Source organism: Mobula hypostoma, chromosome 20, assembly GCF_963921235.1.
Source record: "Mobula hypostoma chromosome 20, sMobHyp1.1, whole genome shotgun sequence".
Classification (NCBI taxonomy): Eukaryota; Metazoa; Chordata; class Chondrichthyes; order Myliobatiformes; family Myliobatidae; genus Mobula; species Mobula hypostoma.
The window spans coordinates 61,162,776-61,188,022 of NC_086116.1; the positions used below are offsets into that span (position 1 = coordinate 61,162,776).

General features: G+C 45.8%; 1 protein-coding gene across 6 annotated transcripts in view; it reads left to right on the plus strand.

Annotated features, from left to right (window-relative positions):
• The window catches only part of plxna4 (plexin A4), an 804,472-nt gene that overhangs the window by 517,114 nt on the left and 262,111 nt on the right, over positions 1-25,247 (plus strand). For all 6 annotated transcript variants that reach the window (XM_063073049.1, XM_063073048.1, XM_063073050.1 and 3 more), the window contains one exon: positions 11,130-11,253. In XM_063073049.1, the coding sequence (XP_062929119.1) occupies positions 11,130-11,253 (124 nt within the window). The remainder of the gene's footprint in view (positions 1-11,129; positions 11,254-25,247) is intronic.

The following is a 25,247-nucleotide window of genomic DNA, read 5'->3' on the forward strand; positions in this document are numbered from 1 at the left end:
GGGAGTGAAGTAAAGAGCTGGGAAGTTGATTGAAAGAGATAAAGGGCTGGAGAAGGGGGAACCTGACAGAGGGTAGAGAAAGGGAAAGTGGAAGAGCACCAGAGAGCAGGTAAGGAGATAATTTGAGAGAGGGAAACAGGAGTGGGTAAGGATGGGGTGGCAATTATCAAAAGTTAGAGAAATCTCAGTTTCACCTCACCTTCCACCTTGTACTTCTTCCCTCCCCTCACCTTTTTACTCCGACTTCTCTCCTTCCTTTCCAGTCCTGATGAAGGGTCTCAGCCTGAAACATCGACTGTTTCCTCTTTTCCATAGATGTTGCCTGGCCTGCTGAGTTCCTCCAGCATTTTGTGCGTGTGTTGCTTTGGATCTCCAGCATCTGCAGATTTGCTCATGTTTCAAGTACGAGGTCCGACCTTCACATATGAAAAGGTCACTTGACTGAGATACCAGAGGTCCATCATTGTCATCAGCAGATGGTATTTTCAAAGGAAGGTCACTCAAAAATAGTCCCTTAATTCTAACGCTGACGGAGGCAATTTTCTCCACAGCATTCATTCAAATGTAATTCTGCTGTGCCAGCATAAAATTATGAAAATTTATTGTAATGAGCGTTATTAATATTCACTTATTAACATGGCACTGCAGCCTGCATAGAAAAAGGCAATCATATTAGTGATGGCAAGGTAACTTGGCCAAGTGCAGACACAGAATTTTACTTACAGAACCAGGCCAGTACTGGGACAGCCTGGGGTGATATAGGAATGCAAGGGTTCCCATTTTTGTGCTGGGGTTAAACTGGCAAAGCACCCTTCCCTGACATGAAGACAGGGTTTCTTCATCCAAAATCCATCTCCTTAGATTGCAGTCAGAAGCAAGAGGAACCGATGAGGTGGATCTGATAGGCAGTCTAGAGAGTAAAAGGCTCATACACATTACATGGGCTCCGCGCTCAATCAAGATTAGATTCCCTCATGCAGTGATAATGGGAAAGTACTTTCACTTAAAAGGTTATTTTGTCTCCCTGATTGTATTGTGGAGATGGGTTAATGGCAGCACAAGTGTACATTTTTTCACAGTTCTCGGGAGAATTCCCAGCTTCCTGGGCACCACAGTTAGAGCGATGCTGTTACAGCTGGGGTACCGGAGTTCGGAGTTCATTTCCGGCACTGTCTGTAAGGAGCTTGTATATCCTTCCCATGACTGTGTGGGTTTCTTCCGGGTGCTACGATTTCCTCCCACACTCCAAAGACATAAGGATTAACCTTGTCTTTAGTGGGTTAATTGATCATTGTAAATTGTCCTGTGATTAGGCTGGGGTTAAATAGGTTTGCTGCTGGGTGGCGTGGCTCGTTGGGCTGATAGGGCCTGCTCCACCCTGTATCTCTAAACAAACTAATGCCCATTGAGATGTCCGTAAGGAAATGCTATTGACTATCACATTCCAGGCTGCAGGAGGACGTCCTGAGGGACTAATGAGGCATGGTGCAACCAAGAGTCCGGCTCTGTGGGGAAGAACCACAGTCTAGCTTCCTTCCGCGACTAGGCATGGAGGGGCTGAGTCAGATGGGGAAGCCCCTGAGATATTGAAATGGTGCCTTGCCCTGTGGGGCCACATGATGGCTATGATCCTATAGCGTTAAATTCTTCAAAAAATAAGTTAACACTACTGAATGTACTTACTTACTTACTGCCCATAATGCCTCAGTGAAAGTCCTCCATCTCTGTCTGTCCATACCACCGCACACAGTTATAGAAGAATTCTTCATTGCTCTTGCCATAATAATTTTGTTTTACCAGTCACGGTTGTTAGCCCTGAGCTGAACCCCAGAAACCTGGAGGACCGGTGGACCACTCTTAGTCTGGCTTCTAACCTTTGACGTGTTTGGCAAGGGTGACCCTACCAAGAGCCAAAGCACAAGGCCCTGACTCCAGCTAGCACAAGCCTCCAAACCCTACGACAAGGGTGTGGTCCTCTTGAAGGACTACTGGGTGTATTGACCATGAATGTGGACGTTTTGCACCGGTCTTCTTTTGTATATCATTTTATTGTGAATAAAATTTATTTGTTAAATAAAGCAAAGTGCAGATCTACGGGAAGGGTCCCTCTTTTTCTGTATTTTTCAGGAAAAAAAGGAATGTTTGTCCGGTTTATCATCTGCCTGAAGACACAGGCTCAATGATTCAGACGGCACATAGTGGTTAGCACAACACTTTACAGTGCAAGTGACCCAGGTTTAATGCCTGTAAGGAGCTTATACATTCTCCCTGTGAATGCGTCGGTTTCCTCTGGGTGCTCCTGTTTCCTCCCACAGTTCAACGACGTACTGGCTGGAAGGTTAATTGGTCATTGTAAGTTGTATTGTAATTAGGCTAGGACTGAGATGGGGGATTGCTGGGCTACGCAGCTTGAAGGACTGGAAGGGCCTATTCTGTGCTGTATCTCAATAAATAAAAGGAACAGCATCTTCCCTTCTGCCATCTGCTTTCTGAGTGGACATTGAACCCATGAACACTACCTCCACTAGTCTTTTTTTTTCTCTTTTTGCACTGCTCATTTAGGTTAACTTGGTATACACTGTATACACCTATCTTAATCTTTACAGTATTTATCATTATGTATTGCAATGCACTGCTCCCATGTAACAACAACTTCCATGGTGTATGCCAGTACTATTAAACCTGATTCTGATTCTCACCCACCATTCCTCCTCCTGTTTCCTTACCCACATCACTGTGGGTCACAGGTCAGTAATTGACAGCACATTATTTGACTGCCAGGTAACCATGTGCGGGCCATCGGGCTGAGCAGAAGGGATTCATGTTTCAGATCCCCCTCCTCCCCAATCCCACATTCAGGACAGCTGCCTCCCAAGTCTAACTAACTAGGCTCGTGGGGTTTTTATATGTTGACAATTGGGGTGCCTAGCAATAATGCAAAGGGCACGTGCCCCCCAGTGAAGGACAGTGTTTGATTTTGCTGCCCTCCCCTATGAGTGAAGGTGAGAGAGCTGCAGAAATCTTTTCAAGTTAATTACCAACACTTTCCCCACCTCATCTCATTATGATCTTGTGCCTTGTTGTTTACCTGCATTGTACTTTCTCTGTCGCTATATCACTTTATTCCAGCCAACACACTTTCCGTCCCTCTTCCCTCCGGGAGGAGGCTCAGGAGCTTGAAGACTCGTACGGCCAGATTTGGGAACAGTTTCTTTCCAACTGCGATAAGACTGCTGAATGGATCCTGACCTGGATCTGGGCCTTACCCTCCAAATATCCGGACCTGCATCTCGTTTTTTTGCACTACCTTACTTTCCATTTTTCTGTTTTCTATTTATGATTTATAATTTAAATGTTTAATATTTACTAATTTTAACTATTTTTAATATTTATAATATTTAATATTTGTAATCCAGGGAATGTGAAGCGCAGAATCAAATATCGCTGCGATGATTGTACATTCTAGTATCAATTGTTTGGTGACAATAAAGTATAAAGTATGTTCTTCCTCAGTGCACTGTGGAATGTTCTGATCCATATGAACAGAATTTAGGACAAGCTTTTTACCATACCTCAGTACATGTGACAGTAATAAATCAGCTCCAGTTCTATTTCCAGTTACTCAATCCCTGAATGTGGCCCTGTTCTAGACCCATCTGCACACAGTGGCTCTTCAGCAGTGGGTTCAGCCTGGCTCTGCTTACCAGGGAAGTCTGTGAATATCTCTGGTACAGACTCACCTTCCTGGTCTCCCCGCTGTCAGAAATTGGCACTCCGTCGTGGGAGGAGTGGAGTTCGAGAATGTAGAGGGGAGAACTGTAGCAAGAGTTCTCTCCAGCTTCCTCTGCACCTTCTCAGTGAACCTTGGAGGTGATCTAGATTGTTAGTCTTCCCAAAGGCCAGGACTTATTTTTATTTCACAAGTAGACTTTCTTCCCAATAAAAACTCCCTGTATGTTTAAAGAAGGACTCTGTCTGAGATTTGCACCTTCATCTGAGTTGAACAATGCAGAGGAGATCAGAATCAGAATCAGGTTTATTATCAGAAAATTAGTTAACTTAGCAGCAGCAGTTCAATGCAATACATAATACAGAAGAAAAAAAACAAAATAAAATAATAATAATAAATTAATAAATACATCAATTACAGTATACGTATATTGAATAGATTAAAAATCATGCAAAAACCAGAAGTATGATATACAGTATTATAAAAAAGTGAGGTAGTGTCCAAGGGTTAGATGTCCATTTAGGAATCAGATGGCAGAGGGGAAGAAACTGTTCCTGAATCGCTGAGTGTGTGCCTTCAGGCTTCTGTATCTCCTACCTGGTGGTAACAGGGAGAAAAGAGCATCTCCTGGGTGCTGGACGTCCTTAATAACGGACGCTGCCTTTCTGAGACACCGCTCCCTAAAGATGTCCTGGCTTCTTTGTAGGCTAGTGCCCAAGATGGAGCTGACTAAATTTACAACCCTCTGCAGCTTTTTTCAGTCCTGTGCAGTAGCCCCTCCATACCAGACAGTGATGCAGCCTGTCAGAATGCTCTCCACAGTACAACTATAGAAGTTTTTGAGTGTATTTGTTGACATACCAAATCTCTTCAAACTCCTAATGAAGTATAGCCGCTGGCTTGCCTCCTGTATAACTGCATCGATATGTTGGGACCAGGTTAGATCCTCAGAAATCTTGACACCCAGGAACTTGAAACGGCTCTCTCTCTCTCCCTCTGAGGATTGGTGTGTGTTCCTTCATCTTACCCTTCTGGAAGTCCACAATCAGCTCTTTCGTCTTACTGAGTGCCAGGTTATTGCTGCGACACCACTCCACTAGTTGGCATATCTCACTCCTGTACGCCTGCTCGTCACCACCTGAGATTCTACCAACAAGATCAGGCCCTCCTGTAACAATAGGAACTCCAATGCTGCTGGTTGAGATGAAAACAGAAAATCCTGAGGCTGCAGCTGTGGAGAGAGAAAAACATAGTTAATGTTTTAGAAAGGTGGTAAGGTTTGCTTGCAGCGTCATTCTGATGAAACATGATTGATCTGAAAAATTAACTCTGCCCCTCCTTCCACAGATGCTTCTTGACCTGTTGAGTATTGGTAGTAGTTTGTTATTGTCACATGTACCAAGATACAGTGAAAAGCTTGTCTTGGATGCTATCCATTTGTTGCAGGGATAAGTGCCAGGAGGGAGATCAGTAGGGAGGGACGAGTGGACAAGGATGTTCTAGAAGGGAAGGCCACATCCAGAGAACCAGCGTGGACTCTGCCGCTTTCCCACAGTACTGCATGGGCAACATCACTTTCGAAGTTGTGTTCGCCCCTTGTCAGCGAACCTCACCGCTTCTGTGTGCTTGGAACTGTCAGTGGATGGTTTGGCTGGAGTGCCCATACACAAGCCAATAGAAAGAAGTAGCTGAAAGGCAGTCTAGCTGAAACAGACAAAGGTGTCTGTGTTCCTTTGTTGGATTTCTGCTGGTTTGTCAGTGTTGGCCCACGAAAGAGAAACCTTCGGTTTTTCTCGAAGTCAATAACACTCCAGTGCACGTCACTCCACTCATTGTGAGCCGTCACCATTAAAGGAGGTCCTCTAATGGCTTACAGCACAGTCGGACGCAGAATCCATTACTGAGTACATTAAGAATAATGCTGGTAATAAAGCTGTGAATCAATTCGTATGCTAATCTCTTCCTGATAACCATGGCAAATTTAACTTGCATGCAGAAATGATGCACCTTGCATGACAGCGAATAATCAGATGGTATAACAGGCTCTTTTCTCAAGGAAAGGGAAGGGCTACCATTTCTGAAAAGTTTCGATGCTGGATGTTTCCACTTTTGGGAAACTAATTATATAACAGCAATTAATAAATTCCGCAAGGATTTCAGGGGCACATTCTTTACTGAAATAGTGGAGTGGGTGTGGAACTCACAAACACAAGGGGCTGTTGAGGTGAGTAGGTAGGTTGCCGGGTAAAGCAAGGAGGAAGGAACAGACTGGTAATTTGACAGAATCAGAATTAGGTTTATTTTCACTGACATATGTTGTGACATGTGTTGTTTTACGGCAGCAGTATAGTGCAATGCAAACAAAAACCTTTAATTTACAATAAGAAATACATATAACAAATTTTTTAATTAAATAAGTCGTGCAAGAAGGAAGCAAAAGTAATGAGGTAGTGTTCATGAGTTGGTTCCTTGTCTGTTCGGACATCTGACGGTGGAGGGGACGAAGCTGTTCCTAAAACATAGAGTGCATGTCCTTAGACTCCTGTACCTCCTCTCTGATGACAGTAATGAGAAGAGGGGTTGCCCTGGGTGATGGGTGATGGGTGCCACCTTTTTCAGGAGTTCCCTTTTGAAGGTGTCATTGATGCTGGGTAGGCTAGTGACAAATGATGGAACTGGTTGAGTTTGCAACTCTTTGCAGCTTCTGCTGGCCCTGACATACCAGACGGTAAAGCAACAGGTTCAAGTGCTCTCCATGGTTGAGGTGGGTGAAGGTGCTCTGGTGGAACATTAACACAAGCTTGAGCTAGTTGAACCAAATGGTCTATGGTGAACATGCGTGAAAACACATTCTTCATGCTTGCATCCTTCCCTGATCTTCACCAATCTATTCCCTTTCTAGATCCTTACTAAGGGCCAGTTGTCTCCTTTCCTACCTCTTCTGATGTCGCCCCATAAAATGTCCCCTTGCTGGAGAACGGTGCCCTGTGTTCACTGCTCACTGCTGAGAAGGGAATGTTGCTTTCAACCTTGTATTAATCTGATTTCAGATGTAAAGCAGAGTGTTGACAATAGCTGTTATGACGTGAAGGGGACACGTGGGGCACAGAAAAGGAGAGTCCTTTTCCCAGGATTAGAGAATCAAGAACTAAAAGACACTTGGCCAAATACATGGATAGGAAAGGCTTAGAGAGATATAGGACAAATGTAGTTAAATAGGACTAGCTTAGAGTTGCATCTTGGTTGGCATGGACCATTTGGGCCAAATGACATGCCTCCATGCTCTATGAATCTTATGACATTCTGGCCCCACTTGCTCCATTGTATTGGCCTTTCTGTTTTGACCTTGTGGATCATAAGGTAATGCTTCAGAGAGATGACATTGTAGCTTGCTTGTCCCCCCAGACATTTTGCTCAATGTCTCCCTGTGATCGCTCACCCAGTGCCCCCTTGGTGATCTCTAGCTCGGTGTCCCTCAGTAAACTCCCAGCTGGAGCCTCCAGTGTCCACTGCACCAGTGTTCCCTGCCCCAGTGGATTCTTTCCCCATTCCCCCACCCTGGTGACCTCTGGCCCAGTAGTCCCACACCCGCTCCCCTTCCTGACCCACGGACCTGTGTCACCCCTTTCCCCAGAGTGGCCTGGTTTCATTGCCTTTTCCAGTGATATCCTTATCACCTTATCCCTCCCACCTCGCAGTGACACCCCTCTTGAGGTTTTGCCTCTGTTTTCTCAGTGGGAACCCACCCAGTATCTCTTTATCCCCGCCATTTCAAAATGATGCAGCATTCATCTTGAAATATGAAAATGTATTTTAATTGGCCTGATACTGCATCTAACCAGAACCAGCTTTATTATCACTAACATTGGTTGTGAAATTTGTTATTTTGCGGCAGCAGTACAGTGTACTACGTGAAAAAATTATTATAAATTACATTAAGAAATAATTGAAAATAAATTTGTGCAGAAAGAGGGTAAAATTGTGAGGTAGTGTTTATGGGTTCATGGACCATTCAGAAATCTGGTGGCAGAGGGATAAAACTGTTCCTAAAACGTTGAGAGTGTGTCTTCATGCTCCTGTACCTCTTCCCAGAGGGTGGTAATGAGAAGAGGACATATCCTGGTTGGTGGGAGTCCTTAATGATGGATGCTGCCTTCTTGAGGCATTGCCTTTTGAAGATGTCCTCTGTGGTGGGGAGCCGGCGAAGTTTACACTCTCTTCATTTCCTTCCGGTCTTGTGCATTGGTGGCTCTGTTGTGGAACTGCCTGATCCAGTTTATCAGGGAACAGTCTAGTAGTTCCTTTGTCTGTTGGGAACAGACCGTAGTGATTCAGCTGGGAGAGGGAGTGAGGAACTGCAGTGTGTTCCTTCAGTAGCTCACCCTCCTCTCCAACAGGCACTGTGCAAGTCAAGAGCTGTGGAAGGCTTCCAACTGAGCTGAAACGTATTATTTCACACACTTATCCTATTACGAAGTTGTACTGCACTTTAGTGAAGCCCTAATGATCCGTTATTGGTATTGGCAGCTTTGTAACTCTGGCACTGGGAGCTTGTTCATTGATTCACACTGTCAACTGGCTAGTTCCACTGACCCTCCACCACCTCCTCTTCTGGGTCTGTTTCCACATAGGTTCTAATGATGAGCTTCAAAGGAAAAGAGAGGGGAAGGAAGTTGTTATCATGGAATCTCAGAGTCATCCGTTCATTTATTTCGAGATACAGCGTGGAACGGGCCTTCACAACCTATCGTGCTGTACCATTCAACTAACCACCTACAAACGTTTGTACTTAACACTAGCCTAATTGTAGGATAATTTACAATGACCAATTAACCTACTAACTGGTACGTCTTTGGACTGTGGAAGGAAACCTAAGTCCCTGGACGAAACCTATGTGGTCACAGGGAGAATGAACAAACTAATTGACAGACACGATACAGAAACAAATCCTCCTTCCTAACAAATCTGGAATTTAACTGAGAAGTGTGAAGAATTGCATTTTAGGACGTCAAATAATGGCAGGACATATGCCGTAAAGAGATCTTTGGAGTACAGAGATGCTATGAATGTACAGAGAGTTCCCTGAAAATGGCAACACAAGCGAATAAAATAATAAAGAAGGCATTTTGGCATGCTTGGCTTCACAGACCAAGTATTTGTCTCTATAGGTGCTTCCTGACTTGTAGAATTCCTCCAGCATTTTGTGTGTGTTGCTCATATTCAGTATTTGAATAAAAGCAACAGAGACAAAATGCTGGAGGAACTCAGCAAGTCAAGCAGCACCTATGAAGGGGATTAAACAGAGGATATAAACATTGGTATTCAGATGCTTATAAGGGTAGAAGCATCTGCATATAAAAGTTGGGACATTGTGTACGAAGTGTTAGTTAGGCTGCACTTGCAGTATTGTATACACTGTGGTCACCACCCTACAAGAAAGATGTGGTAGCATAAGAAAGAACGCAGATAAGATTCAAGGTTCAAAGTAAGTTTATTATCAAAGTACGCATAGTGTATGTCTCCATAGGCTATGCTGAGATTCATTATTGTGGCCATTCACAGTAGAACAAAGAAATCCAATAGAATCAATGAAAAACTACATACAAAGACTGACAAACAACTGATGTGCAAAAAAAGACAAACTGCTAATACAAAAACAAATAATACTACCACTAATAATAAATAATTAAGTAAATAAATAAAATCAGAGAACACGAGTTGTAGAGTCCTTGAAAGTGAGTCTATAGGTTGTGGAGTCAGTTCAGAGCTGAGTTGAGTGAAGTTATCCACACTGGTTCATTAGCCTAATGGTTGAAGGGTAATAACTGTTCCTGGACCTGGTGCTGTGGGACCTAAAGCTCCTATATGTCCTTCCCGATGGCAGCACCAAGAAGAGAGCATGGCCTGCATGTTGGGGTCCTGGATGATGGATGCTGCTTTCTTGTGGCAGTGCTCTTTGTAGATGTGCTCAGCGGTGGGAAGGACTTGTCCTATGTTGAACTGGGCTGTATCCATCACTTTTCGTAGCCTATTTTGTTTTTTTGGGCATTGGTGTTTCCATACCAGGTGGAGATGCAACCAGTCAGAATACTCTGCACTGTGCATCTGTACAAGTGTGTCAAGGTGTTAGATTAAAATCTGAATTTGCACAGACTTCTAAGAAATCAGAGCCACTGCCGTGCCTTCTTTGAAATAACACTTACGTGCTAGTCCCTAAGCAGATCTTCTGAAATGATAACACTGAGGAATTCAAAGTTACTGATCCTCTCCATCTCTGCTCCCCTGATGAGAACTGGCTCATGGGCCTCCGGTTTCCTTCTCCTGAAGTCAATAATCAGCTCCTTGGTCTTGCTGACATTGAGTGAGAGGTTGTTGTGGCAGCACTCAGCCAGATTTTCAATCTCTCTCTTATATGCTGACTTGTCACCACCTTTGATTTGGCCAGTGACAGTGGTGTCATTAGCAAATTTAAAGATGGCATTGGAGCTGTGCTTAGCCTCACAGTCATAAGTATAAAGCGAGTAGAGCAGGGGGCTAAGCACTCAGCCTTGTGGTGCACCTGTGTTGATGGAAATTGTGGAGGAGATGTTGTTGCGAATCCAAATTGACTGAGTCTCCAAGTGTGGAATTCGAGGATCCAGTTGAACAAGGAGGTATTGAGGCCCTGGTCTTGGAGCTTATTGATTAGTTTTGAGAGGATGATGGTATTGAATGCTGAGCTGTAGTCAATGAAGAACATCCTGATGTATTCATCTTTGCTGTCTAAGTGTTCCAGGGTTGAGTAAAGAGTCAAGGAAATGGTATATACTGTGACCTGTTGTGCCGGTAGGCAGATTAAAGCAGATCCAAGTTACTTCTCAGGCAGGAGTTGATATGTTTCATCACCAACCTCTCAAAGCTCTTCATCACAGTGGATGTAAATGCTACTGGATAATAGTCATTTAGGCAGGTTACAGTGATCTTCTTATGCACCGGTATAATTGAAGCCTGTTGAAACAGGTGGGTACCTGACTGACAAAGTGAGAGGTTAAAGAGAACAGTGAGCATTGCAGTCAGTTGATCAGCACAGGCCTTTGGTACTTGACCAGGTTGCCCTTCTGGGCCAGATGCTTTCAATGGGTTAACCCTCATAAAGGTAATTGGTCACATGGGTGTATTTGGGTGGCCCTCATCAGATCGGAAGAGCTTGTTACCGGGCTGTATCTTTTAAATGTGTATGTGGGTGGATGAAATGCAAATACTCAAAAACTGTTGATCTAGCCTAATTGTCCCTCTGCCTGTAAACCAGCCTCTGAAAGCGGTGATGGTTCCTCAGACCTGGGGTTGCTATGGGCTCTGATGGTATCCATGGCTACCCGTCCCTTCACCTCAAGTGAACCTCTATTTTTTTTCTCCTCAGGTGCACGAGGAAAGATAAGTGCAAGCGCTCCACTGAACTGCGTAGATTCACCTCTGACATCAATCAGTGCGTCCATCTCAGCGTGACCCCCAGTAACATCTCCGTCTCTCAGTACAACGTTGTGGTGAGTGCCTCCAGTCCCACACTTAGCTCCGCCGTTCAGCAAGAAATAGCACGCAGACACTTTAATATTCTTTGTTTCCCAACAAAACAAAACTGTAGAAGGGGGATGGAGTTTGTTGTTGCATTAAGTGAAGAAATGGGGCTTCACACAATAGGAGGGATGTTTTAGCTTGATTGCAGAGCAGGCTCACCAGGATACTGCTAGTTTATGAAAAAGCAAATGGAAAACCTATGTTGATACACTTTATAAAACCTCAGCGCACAACGAAGTACCACTGAAGTGCATTCACTGTCACAATATGTGGGAAACAAAGCATAACCAGCAATATATCCGCTAACACTGGATAACAAACATTCTGCTTCTTCAATACTTTTGGCTGTATCTTATGGATTTTGGGCTGCTGATCATGAAAATCACCATGAAATTTCCCTATCAAGCACTATTTTTAACTAACCTATATTCGTTATTTCAATTCACAATTCAAGTCAGAATAACAGAAGCCAGGGTTAAGGAAGGTATTGTTGTTGGTTCACAAATTAAATCGATCATCAATGGTAGGCAATTTGAAGAACTGGTAGAATTGGTGAAAATTGCATTAACGGCATTTAAGGAGATTATTAAACATTTTCTTGGCAACTACAGAGCACCAAACTGCATGCAGTTGGTTAACAACATGCTTCAAGAGTACAAAACCATGAAGTGCAATGTATCATGAAAGATCCATTTTCTGCATTCCCATTTAGACTTCTTCCCTGCAAATTTAGGTGTCTCAGTGACGAATATGGTGAAAGGTTTCACCAGGACATTGCAGTCATGGTGAAACAGTATCAGGGAAAATGGAATCATCAATGCTGGTTGATTATTGTTGGGCACTTAAGTGAGAAGCCTCAGACACTGAGTATAAACGAAAATCATCAACAAACACCTTTAGCTTAGCTGAACTTCTGCAGTGTCAGCACTGTTGTAATTAAATACATTATATTCAATAAAAGTTAATTCTTGTTTCTCCAAATTCCTACATGATGCAAATAGACTGAAATTATATTTGTGTTCAGTATCTAGTAGTCTATCATAAAAGAATTCTGAGGAAGTAACACCTTTGAAAAAAATTGTTGTCCAGTGTAATCAGAGGTAAGGTTTGGCTAAGGGATTATAATTCACCAGAATACACGGGTCATCTTTCCTGAGACCAATTCAATGATGAGACCTTTTAGAATGACTTGTGGGAGCACAGTGGGGATCTTATTCCTCTTCATTTTCTTCATTCTCTTTTCCATCTTCGCAACTCTGCCCACTTCCTCCGCCTCCCTCTCTTCATTGCCCTCTTACTCCACAGCCAGTGTCACTCTTGCATTGCCAGTCACGGCTCCTCCACTATCAACTTCTTTCCCCTGCTCTGTCACTTCCTCTTCCTCCTCTGTTATCCCCCTCATCAGTACCCCCTCCAAAGTTGTCAGTTGAACTCTCCTCCTTCATTTGTACCCCCTTCTGCCCAATCACTTCTCTCTCTGCCTCCTTCTCCATCAACCTTTTCTCAATCACCTTTCTTTCTCTTCTGTGAGCTCTCTCCCCTTTCCATCATTACTGCCTTTTTCCCACCAGTTACCACCAATTCTTTTCACCTCCCTTCACCCACCTCTGCCGTCATCTCTACACTTCTCTTAATTTGTTACCTTCCCCCTCTTCTTCCATCACTCTCCACTCTCCCCACTCTTCCTCTGTTATCTCATCTTCTTCAACTTTCCCTCCTCTTCTTCCACCATCTTTACTTCATCTCCTGCTTCCTCCTCCTGCTCAACCATATCTCCCAAATCCTCCTTTATCTCTTCACCATTATTCCTGTGTCACTTCCACCTCATCATATCCCCTTTCCCTACATCACCTCTCCCTCCCCCTTCTTCACCGTACCCCAGCCTGTTTATTGCCTCCACCTCCCATTCCTCTATTCGTTCCTCCTCTAAATCACTTAGACAATTGTAGAGCAATACAGCACAGAAACAGGCCCTTCTGCCCAACTCAATCATGCTGTTGGTGAAGGCTGGCTAAGCCAGTCCTACTTGACTGCATTTGGCGCAAGTCCCTCTGAATCTTTCCTACTCATGTACCTTTTCCAAATGTCTTTTAAATGTTGGTTTTTTTTCCTGCCTCGACTACTTCATTTGGCAGCTCATTCCACATGCCTACCTTGCTTTGAAGAAGTTACCCCTCCTCCTCAGTCATTTCTCCCTCCACTTTGTCACCTTACTCTCCTCTTCGTTATCTCCCCTCCTCCTCCACATTGCTCCCTCTTCATGTGTCACATCCTCCTCTTCTTCATTACATCACACTCTTCCTGAATCACCATCCCTTCCTCCTCTTCATCACGTCTCCCTTCCTGAACCACCTTCGGTCCTCCTCTTCATCGCATCCACCTTCCTGAATCACCTTCCCTTCCTGCTCTTCATCACATCACCTTCCTGAATCACCTTACCTTCCTCCTCTTCATCACATCACCTTCCCTTCCTGTTAGTCATTGCATCACGTTCTGAATCACCTTCCCTTCCTCATCTTCATCACATCACCTTCCTGAATCACATTCCCTTCCTCCTCTTCATCAAATCTCCCTTCTGGAACCACTTACCCTTCCTCCTCTTCATCACATCACCCTCCTGAATCACCTTCCCTTCCTCCTCTTCATCGCATCACCTTCCTGAATCACCTTCCCTTCCTCCTCTTCATCACATCACCTTCCTGAATCAGCTTCCCTTCCTCCTCTTCAACACACTCTTCCTAAATCACCTTCCCTTCCTCCTCTTAATCACATAACCTCCCTGAATCACCTTCCCTTCCTGCTCTTCATCATATCACCTTCCTGAATCACCTTCCCTTTCTCCTCATCATCACATCTCCCTTCTGGAACCACTTTCCCTTCCTCCTCTTCATCACATCTCCCTTCCTGAATCACCTTCCCTTCCTGCTCCTCACCACATCACCTTCCTGAATCACATTCCCTTCCTCCTCTTCATCACATCTCCCTTCTTGAACCACCTTCCCTTCCTCCTCTTCATCAAACTCTTCCTGAATCACCTTCCCTTCCTCCTCTTCATCACATCACCTTCCTGAATCACCTTCCCTTTCTCGTCATCATCACATCTCCCTTCTGGAACCACTTTCCCTTCCACCTCTTCATCACATCACCTTCCTGAATCACCTTCCCTTTCTCGTCATCATCACATCTCCCTTCTGGAACCACTTTCCCTTCCACCTCTTCATCACATCACATTCCTGAATCACCTTCCCTTCCTGCTAGTCATTGCATCACCTTCCTGAATCACCTTCCCTTCCTCCTCTTCATCACATCACCTTTCTGAATCACCTTCCCTTCCTCATCTTCATCACATAAGCTTCCTGAACCATCTTCCCTTCCTCCATTTCACCACATCTCCATTCCTAAATCACCTTCCCTTCCTGCTCTTCATCACATCACCTTCCTGAATCTACTTCCCTTCCTCCTCTTCATCACATCTGCCTTCTGGAACCACTTTCCCTTCCTCCTCTTCATCACACCACCTTCGTGAATTACCTTCTGTTCCTCCTCTTCTTCACATCTCCCTTCTGGAACCACTTTCCCTTCCTCCACTTCATCACATCACCTTCCTGAATCACCTTCCCTTCCTGTTAGTCATTGCATCACGTTCTGAATCACCTTCCCTTCCTCCTCTTCATCACATCACCTTCCTGAATCACATTCCCTTCCTCCTCTTCATCACATCTCCCTTCTGGAACCACCTTCCCTTCCTCCTGTTCATCACATCGCCTTCCTGAATCATCTTCCCTTCACCCTCTTCATCACACCACTTTCCTGAATCACCTTCCCTTCCTCATCTTCATCACATAAGCTTCCTGAACCATCTTCCCTTCCTCCATTTCACCACATCTCCATTCCTAAATCACCTTCCCTTCCTGCTGTTCATCACATCACCTTCCTGAATCACCTTCCCTTTCTCCTCATCATCACATCTCCCTTCTGGAACCACTTTCCCTTCCTCCTCTTCATCACATCACCTTCCTGAATCACCTTCCCTTCCTCCTCTTCATCACATCACCTTCCCTTCCTGCTCTTCATCACATCACCTTCCTGAATGACCTTCCCTTCCTCCTCTTCATCACATCTCCCTTCTGGAACCACTTTCCCTTCCTCCTCTTCATCACATCTCCCTTCCTGAATCACCTTCCCTTCCTGCTCCTCACCACATCACCTTCCTGAATCACATTCCCTTCCTCCTCTTCATCACATCTCCCTTCTTGAACCACCTTCCCTTCCTCCTCTTCATCAAACTCTTCCTGAATCACCTTCCCTTCCTCCTCTTCATCACATCACCTTCCTGAATCACCTTCCCTTTCTCGTCATCATCACATCTCCCTTCTGGAACCACTTTCCCTTCCACCTCTTCATCACATCACCTTCCTGAATCACCTTCCCTTTCTCGTCATCATCACATCTCCCTTCTGGAACCACTTTCCCTTCCACCTCTTCATCACATCACCTTCCTGAATCACCTTCCCTTCCTCCTCTTCATCACATCACCTTCCTGAATCACCTTCCCTTCCTCCTCTTCATCACATCGCCTTCCTGAATCATCTTCCCTTCACCCTCTTCATCACACCACTTTCGTGAATCACCTTCCCTTCCTCATCTTCATCACATAAGCTTCCTGAACCATCTTCCCTTCCTCCATTTCACCACATCTCCATTCCTAAATCACCTTCCCTTCCTGCTGTTCATCACATCACCTTCCTGAATCTACTTCCCTTCCTCCTCTTCATCACATCTGCCTTCTGGAACCACTTTCTCTTCCTCCTCTTCATCACACCACCTTCCTGAATTACCTTCTGTTCCTCCTCTTCTTCACATCTCCCTTCTGGAACCACTTTCCCTTCCTCCACTTCATCACATCACCTTCCTGAATCACCTTCCCTTCCTGTTAGTCATTGCATCACGTTCTGAATCACCTTCCCTTCCTCCTCTTCATCACATCACCTTCCTGAATCACATTCCCTTCCTCCTCTTCATCACATCTCCCTTCTGGAACCACCTTCCCTTCCTCCTGTTCATCACATCGCCTTCCTGAATCATCTTCCCTTCACCCTCTTCATCACACCACTTTCCTGAATCACCTTCCCTTCCTCATCTTCATCACATAAGCTTCCTGAACCATCTTCCCTTCCTCCATTTCACCACATCTCCATTCCTAAATCACCTTCCCTTCCTGCTCTTCATCACATCACCTTCCTGAATCACATTCCCTTCCTCCTCTTCATCACATCTCCCTTCTGGAACCACTTACCCTTCCTCCTCTTCATCACATCACCCTCCTGAATCACCTTCCCTTCCTCCTCTTCTTCACATCACCTTCCTGAATCACATTCCCTTCCTCCTTTTCATCACATCACCTTCCTGAATCACCTTCCCTTCCTGCTCTTCATCACATCTCCCTTCTGGAACCACTTTCCCTTCCTCCTCTTCATCACATTTCCTGTCCTAAATCACCTTCCCATCCTCTTCTTCACATCACCTTCCTGAATTACCTTCCCTTCCTCCTCTTCATCACATCCACCTTCCTGAACTGCCTTTTCTTCCTCCTCTTCATTACATCACCTTCCTGATTCACCTTCCCTACCTCCTCTTCATCACATCTCCCTTCCTGAATCACCTTTCCTTCCTCCTCTTCATCACAGCACCTTTCTGAATCACTTTCCCTTCCTCCTCTTCATCACATCACCTTCCTGGATCACCTTCCCTTCCTCCTCTTCATCACATCACCTTCCTGAATCAACTTCCCTTCCTCCTCTTCATCACATCACCTTCCCTTCCTCCTCTTCATCATATCACCTTCCTGAATCACCGTACTGAATCACCTTCCCTTCCTGCTCTTCATCACACCACCTTCCTTTCCTCCTCTTCATCACATCACCTTCCCTTCCTTCTCTTCATCACACCCCCATCCTGAATCACCTTTCCTTCCTCCTCTTCATCACATCTCCCTTCTTGAATCACCTTCCGTTTCTCCTCTTCATCACATGACCTTCCTGAATCACCTTCGCTTCCTCCTCTTCATCACACCACCTTCCTGAATCACCTTCCCTTTCTCCTCTTCATCACATCACCTTCCTGAATCACCTTCCTTTCCTGCTCTTTATCACATCACCTTCCGTTCCTGCTCTTCATCACTTCTCCCATCTAGAACCACTTTCCCTTCCTCCTCTTCATCACGTTTCCCTTCCTGAATTACCTTCCCTTCCTCCTCTTCACCACATCACCTTCCTGAATCACCTTCCCTTCCTTCTCTTCATCACAGCAACCTTCCTGAACTGCCTTTTCTTCCACCTCTTCATTACATCACCTTCCTGATTCACCTTCCCTTCCTCCTCTTCATCACATCACCTTCCTGAATCACCTTCTCTTCCTTCTCTTCATCACATCTGCCTTCCTGAACCACTTTCCCTTCCTGATCTTCATCACATCTCCTTCTTGAATCACCTTCCCTTCCTCCTCTTCTTCACATCACCTTCCTGAATCACATTCCCTTCCTCCTTTTCATCACATCACCTTCCTGAATCACCTTCCCTTCCTGCTCTTCATCACATCTCCCTTCTGGAACCACTTTCCCTTCCTCCTCTTCATCACATTTCCTGTCCTAAATCACCTTCCCTTCCTCCTCTTCTTCACATCACCTTCCTGAATTACCTTCCCTTCCTCCTCTTCATCACATCCACCTTCCTGAACTGCCTTTTCTTCCTCCTCTTCATTACATCACCTTCCTGATTCACCTTCCCTACCTCCTCTTCATCACATCTCCCTTCCTGAATCACCTTTCCTTCCTCCTCTTCATCACAGCACCTTTCTGAATCACTTTCCCTTCCTCCTCTTCATCACATCACCTTCCTGGATCACCTTCCCTTCCTCCTCTTCATCACATCACCTTCCTGAATCAACTTCCCTTCCTCCTCTTCATCACATCACCTTCCCTTCCTCCTCTTCATCATATCACCTTCCTGAATCACCGTACTGAATCACCTTCCCTTCCTGCTCTTCATCACACCACCTTCCTTTCCTCCTCTTCATCACATCACCTTCCCTTCCTTCTCTACATCACACCCCCATCCTGAATCACCTTTCCTTCCTCCTCTTCATCACATCTCCCTTCTTGAATCACCTTCCGTTTCTCCTCTTCATCACATGACCTTCCTGAATCACCTTCGCTTCCTCCTCTTCATCACACCACCTTCCTGAATCACCTTCCCTTTCTCCTCTTCATCACATCACCTTCCTGAATCACCTTCCCTTCCTGCTCTTCATCACACCACCTTCCTGAATCACCTTCCCTTCCTCCTCTTCATCACATTTCCTTTCTGGAACCACTTTCCCTTCCTCCTCTTCATCACATCACCTTCCTGAATCAACTTCCCTTCCTCCTCTTCATCACATCACCTTCCTGAATCACCTTCCTGAATCACCTTCCCTTCCTCCTCTTCATCACAGTACCTTCCTGAATCATCTTCCCTTCCTGCTCTTCATCACATCACCTTGCTGAATCACCTTCCCTTCCTCCTCTTCATCACATCACCTTCCTGAATCACTTACCCCCTCCTCTTCATCACATCACCTTCCTGAATCACCTTCCCTTCCTCCTCTTCATCACATCACCTTTCTAATTCAACTTCCCTTCCTCCTCTTCATCACATCACCTTCCCTTCCTCCTCTTCATCACACCCTGTTCCTGAATCACTTTCCCTTCCTTCTCTTCATCACACCACCTTCCTGAATCACCTTCCTTTCCTCCTCTTCATCACATCACCTTCCTGAATCACCTTCCCTTCCTCCTCTTCATCACATCACCTTCTGGAATCACCTTCCCTTCCTGCTCTTCAACACATCTGCATTCTGGAACCTCTTTCCCTTCCTCCTCTTCATCACATCTCCCTTCCTGAATCACCTTCCCTTCCTCCTCTTCATCACATCTCCCTTCTGGAACCTCTTTCCCTTCCTCCTCTTCATCACATCTCCCTTCCTGAATCACCTTCCCTTCCTCATCTTCACCACATCACCTTCCGGAATCACCGTCCCTTCCACCTCTTCATCACACCACCTTCCTGAATGACCTTCCCTTCCTCCTCTTCATCACTTCACCTTCCTGAATCACATTCCCTTCCTACTCTTCATCACATCACCTTACTTAATCACCTTCCCTTTCTCCTCATCATCAGATCACCTTCCCTTCCTCCTCTTCATCACATCACCTTCCTGAATCACCCTCACTTCCTCCTCTTCATCACATCACCTTCCTGAATCACCTTCCGTTCCTCCTGTTCATCACATCACCTTCCTGAATCACCTTCGCTTCCTCCTCTTCACCACATCACCTTCCCTTCCTGCTCTTCATCACATCTCCCTTTCTGAATCACCTTCCCTTCCTCCTCTTCATCACATCTCTCTTCTGGAACCACTTTCCCTTCCTCCTCTTCATGACACCACCTTCCTGAATGACCTTCCCTTCCTCCTCTTCATCACTTCACCTTCCTGAATCACCTTCCCTTCCTACTCTTCATCACATCACCTTACTGAATCACCTTCCCTTCCCCCTCATCATCAGATCACCTTCCCTTCCTCCTCTTCATCACATCACCTTCCTGAATCACCCTCACTTCCTCCTCTTCATCACATCACCTTCCTGAATCACCTTCCGTTCCTCCTGTTCATCACATCTCCCTTTCTGAATCACCTTCCCTTCCTCCTCTTCATCACATCTCCCTTCTGGAACCACTTTCCCTTCCTCCTCTTCATCACATCTCCCTTCCTGAATCACCTTCCCTTCCTCCTCTTCACTTCACCTACCTGAATCACCTTCCCTTCCTCCTCTTCATCACATCACCTTCCTGATTCACCTTCCCTTCCTCCTCTTCATCACATCACCTTCCTGATTCACCTTCTCTTCGTCCTCTTCATCACATCCACCTTCCTGAGTCACTTTCCCTTCCTCCACTTCATCACAGCACCTTCCTGAATTATCTTCCCTTCCTGCTCTTCATCACATCACCTTACTGAATCATCTTCCCTTCCTCCTCTTCATCAGATCACCTTCCTGAATCACTTTCCCTTCCTCCTCTTCATCACACCACCTTCCTGAACCACCTTCCCTTCCTCTTCTTCATCACATCCACCTTTTTTGAACCACTTACCTTTCCTCCTCTTCATCACGTCTCCCTTCCTGATTCACCTTCCCTTCCTCTTATTCATCACATCTCCCTTCCGGAACCCCTTTCCCTCCCTCCTCTTCATCACATCACCTTCCTTTCCTCCTCTTCATCTCATCACGTTCCTGAATCACCTTCCCTTCCTCCTCTTCATCACAGCACCTTCCTGAATCACGTTCCCTTCTTCCTCTTCATCACAACTTCCATCCTGAATCACCTTTCCTTCCTCCTCTTCATCACGTCTCCCTTCCTGATTCACCTTCCCTTCCTCCTATTCATCACATCTCCCTTCCGGAACCCCTTTCCCTCCCTCCTCTTCATCACATCACCTTCCTGAATCACCTTCCCTTCCTGCTCTTCATCACATCACCTTCCTGAATCACCTTCCCGTCCTCTTCTTCATCACATCACCTTCCTGAATCACTTTTCCTTCCTTCTCTTCATCACATCACCTTCCTGAATCACCTTCCCGTCCTCTTCTTCATCACATCACCTTCCTGAATCACCTTCCCGTCCTCTTCTTCATCACATCACCTTCCTGAATCACTTTCCCTTCCTCCTCTTCATCACATCTCCCATCCTGAACCACCGTCCCTTCCTCCTCTTCATCACATCACCTTCCTGAACCACCTTCCCTTCCTCCATTTCACCACATCTCCATTCCTAAATCACCTTCCCTTCCTGCTCTTCATCACATCACCTTCCTGAATCACATTCCCTTCCTCCTCTTCATCACATCTCACTTCTGGAACCACTTACCCTTCCTCCTCTTCATCACATCACCCTCCTGAATCACCTTCCCTTCCTCCTCTTCTTCACATCACCTTCCTGAATCACATTCCCTTCCTCCTATTCATCACATCACCTTCCTGAATCACCTTCCCTTCCTGCTCTTCATCACATCTCCCTTCTGGAACCACTTTCCCTTCCTCCTCTTCATCACATTTCCTGTCCTAAATCACCTTCCCTTCCTCCTCTTCTTCACATCACCTGAATCACCTTCCCTTCCTCCTCTTCATCACATCACCTTCCCTTCCTCCTCTACATCATATCACCTTCCTGAATCACCGTACTGAATCACCTTCCCTTCCTGCTCTTCATCACACCACCTTCCTGAATCACCTTCCTTTCCTCCTCTTCATCACATCACCTTCCCTTCCTTCTCTTCATCACACCACCTTCCTGAAGCACCTTTCCTTCTTCCTCTTCATCACATCACCATCCTGAATTACCTTACCTTCCTGCTCTTCATCACACCACCTTCCTGAACCACCTTCCCTTCCTCTTCTTCATCACATCCACTTTTTTTGAACCACTTACCTTTCCTCCTCTTCATCACGTCTCCTTTCCTGATTCACCTTCCCTTCCTCCTCCATCACATCCACCTTCCTAATCTATCTTCCCTTCCTCCTATTCATCACATCTCCCTTCCGGAACCCCTTTCCCTCCCTCCTCTTCATCACATCACCTTCCCTTTCTCCTCTTCATCACATCACCTTCCTGAATCACCTTCCCTTCCTGCTCTTCATCACATCACCTTCCTGAGTCACCTTCCCTTCCTCCTCTTCATCACATCTCCCATCCTGAACCACCTTCCCTTACTCCTCTTCATCACACCACGTTTCTGAATCACCTTCCCTTCCTCCTCTTCATCACAGCACCTTCCTGAATCACCTTCCCTTCCTCCTCTTCATCATATCACCTTCCTGAATCACCGTACTGAATCACCTTCCCTTCCTGCTCTTCATCACACCACCTTCCTGAATCAACTTCCTTTCCTCCTCTTCATCACATCACCTTCCCTTTCTCCTCTTCATCACATCACCTTCCCTTTCTCCTCTTCATCACATCACCTTCCTGAATCACCTTCCCTTCCTGCTCTTCATCACATCACCTTCCTGAATCACCTTCCCTTCCTCCTCTTCATCACATCTCCCTTCCTGAACCACCTTCCCTTCTTCCTCTTCATCACATCACCTTCCTGAATCAGCTTCCATTCCTCCTCTTCATCACATCACCTTCCCTTCCTCCTCTTCATCATATCACCTTCCTGAATCACCGTACTGAATCACCTTCCCTTCCTGTTCTTCATCACACCACCTTGCTGAATCACCTTCCTTTCCTCCTCTTCATCACATCACCTTCCCTTTCTCCTCTTCATCACATCACCTTCCTGAATCACCTTCCCTTCCTGCTCTTCATCACATCACCTTCCTGAATCACCTTCCCTTCCTCCTCTTCATCACATCTCCCTTCCTGGACCACTTTCCCTTCCTCCTCTTCATCACATCACCTTCCCTTCCTCCTCTACATCATATCACCTTCCTGAATCACCGTACTGAATCACCTTCCCTTCCTGCTCTTCATCACACCACCTTCCTGAATCACCTTCCTTTCCTCCTCTTCATCACATCACCTTTCCTTCCTTCTCTTCATCACACCACCTTCCTGAAGCTCCTTTCCTTCTTCCTCTTCATCACATCACCATCCTGAATTACCTTCCCTTCCTCTTCTTCATCACATCCACTTTTTTTGAACCACTTACCTTTCCTCCTCTTCATCACGTCTCCTTTCCTGATTCACCTTCCCTTCCTCCTCCATCACATCCACCTTCCTAATCTATCTTCCCTTCCTCCTATTCATCACATCTCCCTTCCGGAACTCCTTTCCCTCCCTCTTCTTCATCACATCACCTTCCTGAATCACCGTCCCTTCCTCCTCTTCATCACATCACTTTCTTGAATCACCTTCCCTTCCTCCTCTTCATCACATCACGTTCCTGAATCACCTTCCCTTCCTCCTCTTAATCACAGCACCTTCCTTAATCACCTTCCCTTCCTGCTCTTTATCACATCACCTTCCTGAATCACCTTCCCGTCCTCTTCTTCATCACATCACCTTCCTGAATCACTTTTCCTTCCTCCTCTTCATCACATCACCTTCCTGAGTCACCTTCCCTTCCTCCTCTTCATCACATCTCCCATCCTGAACCACCTTCCCTTACTCCTCTTCATCACACCACCTTCCTGAATCACCTTCCCTTCCTCCTCTTCATCATATCACCTTCCTGAATCACCGTACTGAATCACCTTCCCTTCCTGCTCTTCATCACACCACCTTCCTGAATCACCTTCCTTTCCTCCTCTTCATCACATCACCTTCCCTTTCTCCTCTTCATCACATCACCTTCCCTTTCTCCTCTTCATCACATCACCTTCCTGAATCACCTTCCCTTCCTGCTCTTCATCACATCACCTTCCTGAATCACCTTCCCTTCCTCCTCTTCATCACATCTCCCTTCCTGAACCACCGTCCCTTCTTCTTCTTCATCACATCACCTTCCTGAATCAGCTTCCATTCCTCCTCTTCATCACATCACCTTCCCTTCCTCCTCTTCATCATATCACCTTCCTGAATCACCGTACTGAATCACCTTCCCTTCCTGCTCTTCATCACACCACCTTCCTGAATCACCTTCCTTTCCTCCTCTTCATCACATCACCTTCCCTTTCTCCTCTTCATCACATCACCTTCCCTTTCTCCTCTTCATCACGTCACCTTCCTGAATCACCTTCCCTTCCTGCTCTTCATCACATCACCTTCCTGAATCACCTTCCCTTCCTCATCTTCATCACATCTCCCTTCCTGAACCACCTTCCCTTCTTCCTCTTCATCACATCACCTTCCTGAATCAGCTTCCATTCATGCGCTTCATCACATCACCTTCCTGAATCACCTTCCCTTCCTCCTCTTCATCACATCTCCCTTCCTGAACCACTTTCCCTTCCTGATCTTCATCACATCAGCTTCCTCAATCACCTACCCTTCCCCTTCTTCATCACACACCCATCCTGAATCACCTTTCCTTCCTCCTCTTCATTACATCTCCCTTCTTGAATCACCTTCCCTTCCTGCTCTTCATCACATCACCTTCCTGAATCACTTTCCCTTCTTCCTCTTCATCACATCTCCCTTCCTGAATCACCTTCCCTTCCTCCTCTTCGTCACATCACCTTTCTGAACCACCTTCCCTTCTTCTTCTTCATCACATCCACTTTTTTTGAACCACTAGCCCTTCCTGCCTTTCATCACGTCTCACTTCCTGATTCACCTTCCCTTCCTCCTCCATCACATCCACCTTCCTAAACCATCTTCCCTTCCTGCTCTTCATCACATCTCCCTTCCGGAACCACTTTCCCTTCCTCATCTTCATCACATCTCCCTTCCTGAAGCACCTTCCCTTCATCCTCTTCATCACATCTCCCTTCCTGAATCACCTTCCCTTCCTCCTCATCATCACATCACCTTCCTGAATCACATTCCCTTCTTCCTCTTCATCACATCTCCCATCCTGAATCACTTTTCCTTCCTCCTCTTCATTACATCTCCCTTCTTGAATCACCTTCCCTTCCTGCTCTTCATCACATCACCTTCCTTAATTACCTTCCCTTCCTCCTCTTCATCACATCACCTTCCTGAATCACTTTCCCTTCTTCCTCTTCATCACATCTCCCTTCCTGAACCACCTTCCCTCCTTCTTCTTCATCACATCCACTTTTTTTGAACCACTAGCCCTTCCTGCCTTTCATCACGTCTCCCTTCCTGCTTCACCTTCCCTTCCTCCTCCATCACATCCACCTTCCTAAACCATCTTCCCTTCCTGCTCTTCATCACATCTCCCTTCCGGAACCAGTTTCCCTTCCTCATCTTCATCACATCTCCCTTCCTGAAGCACCTTCCCTTCCTCCTCTTCGTCACAT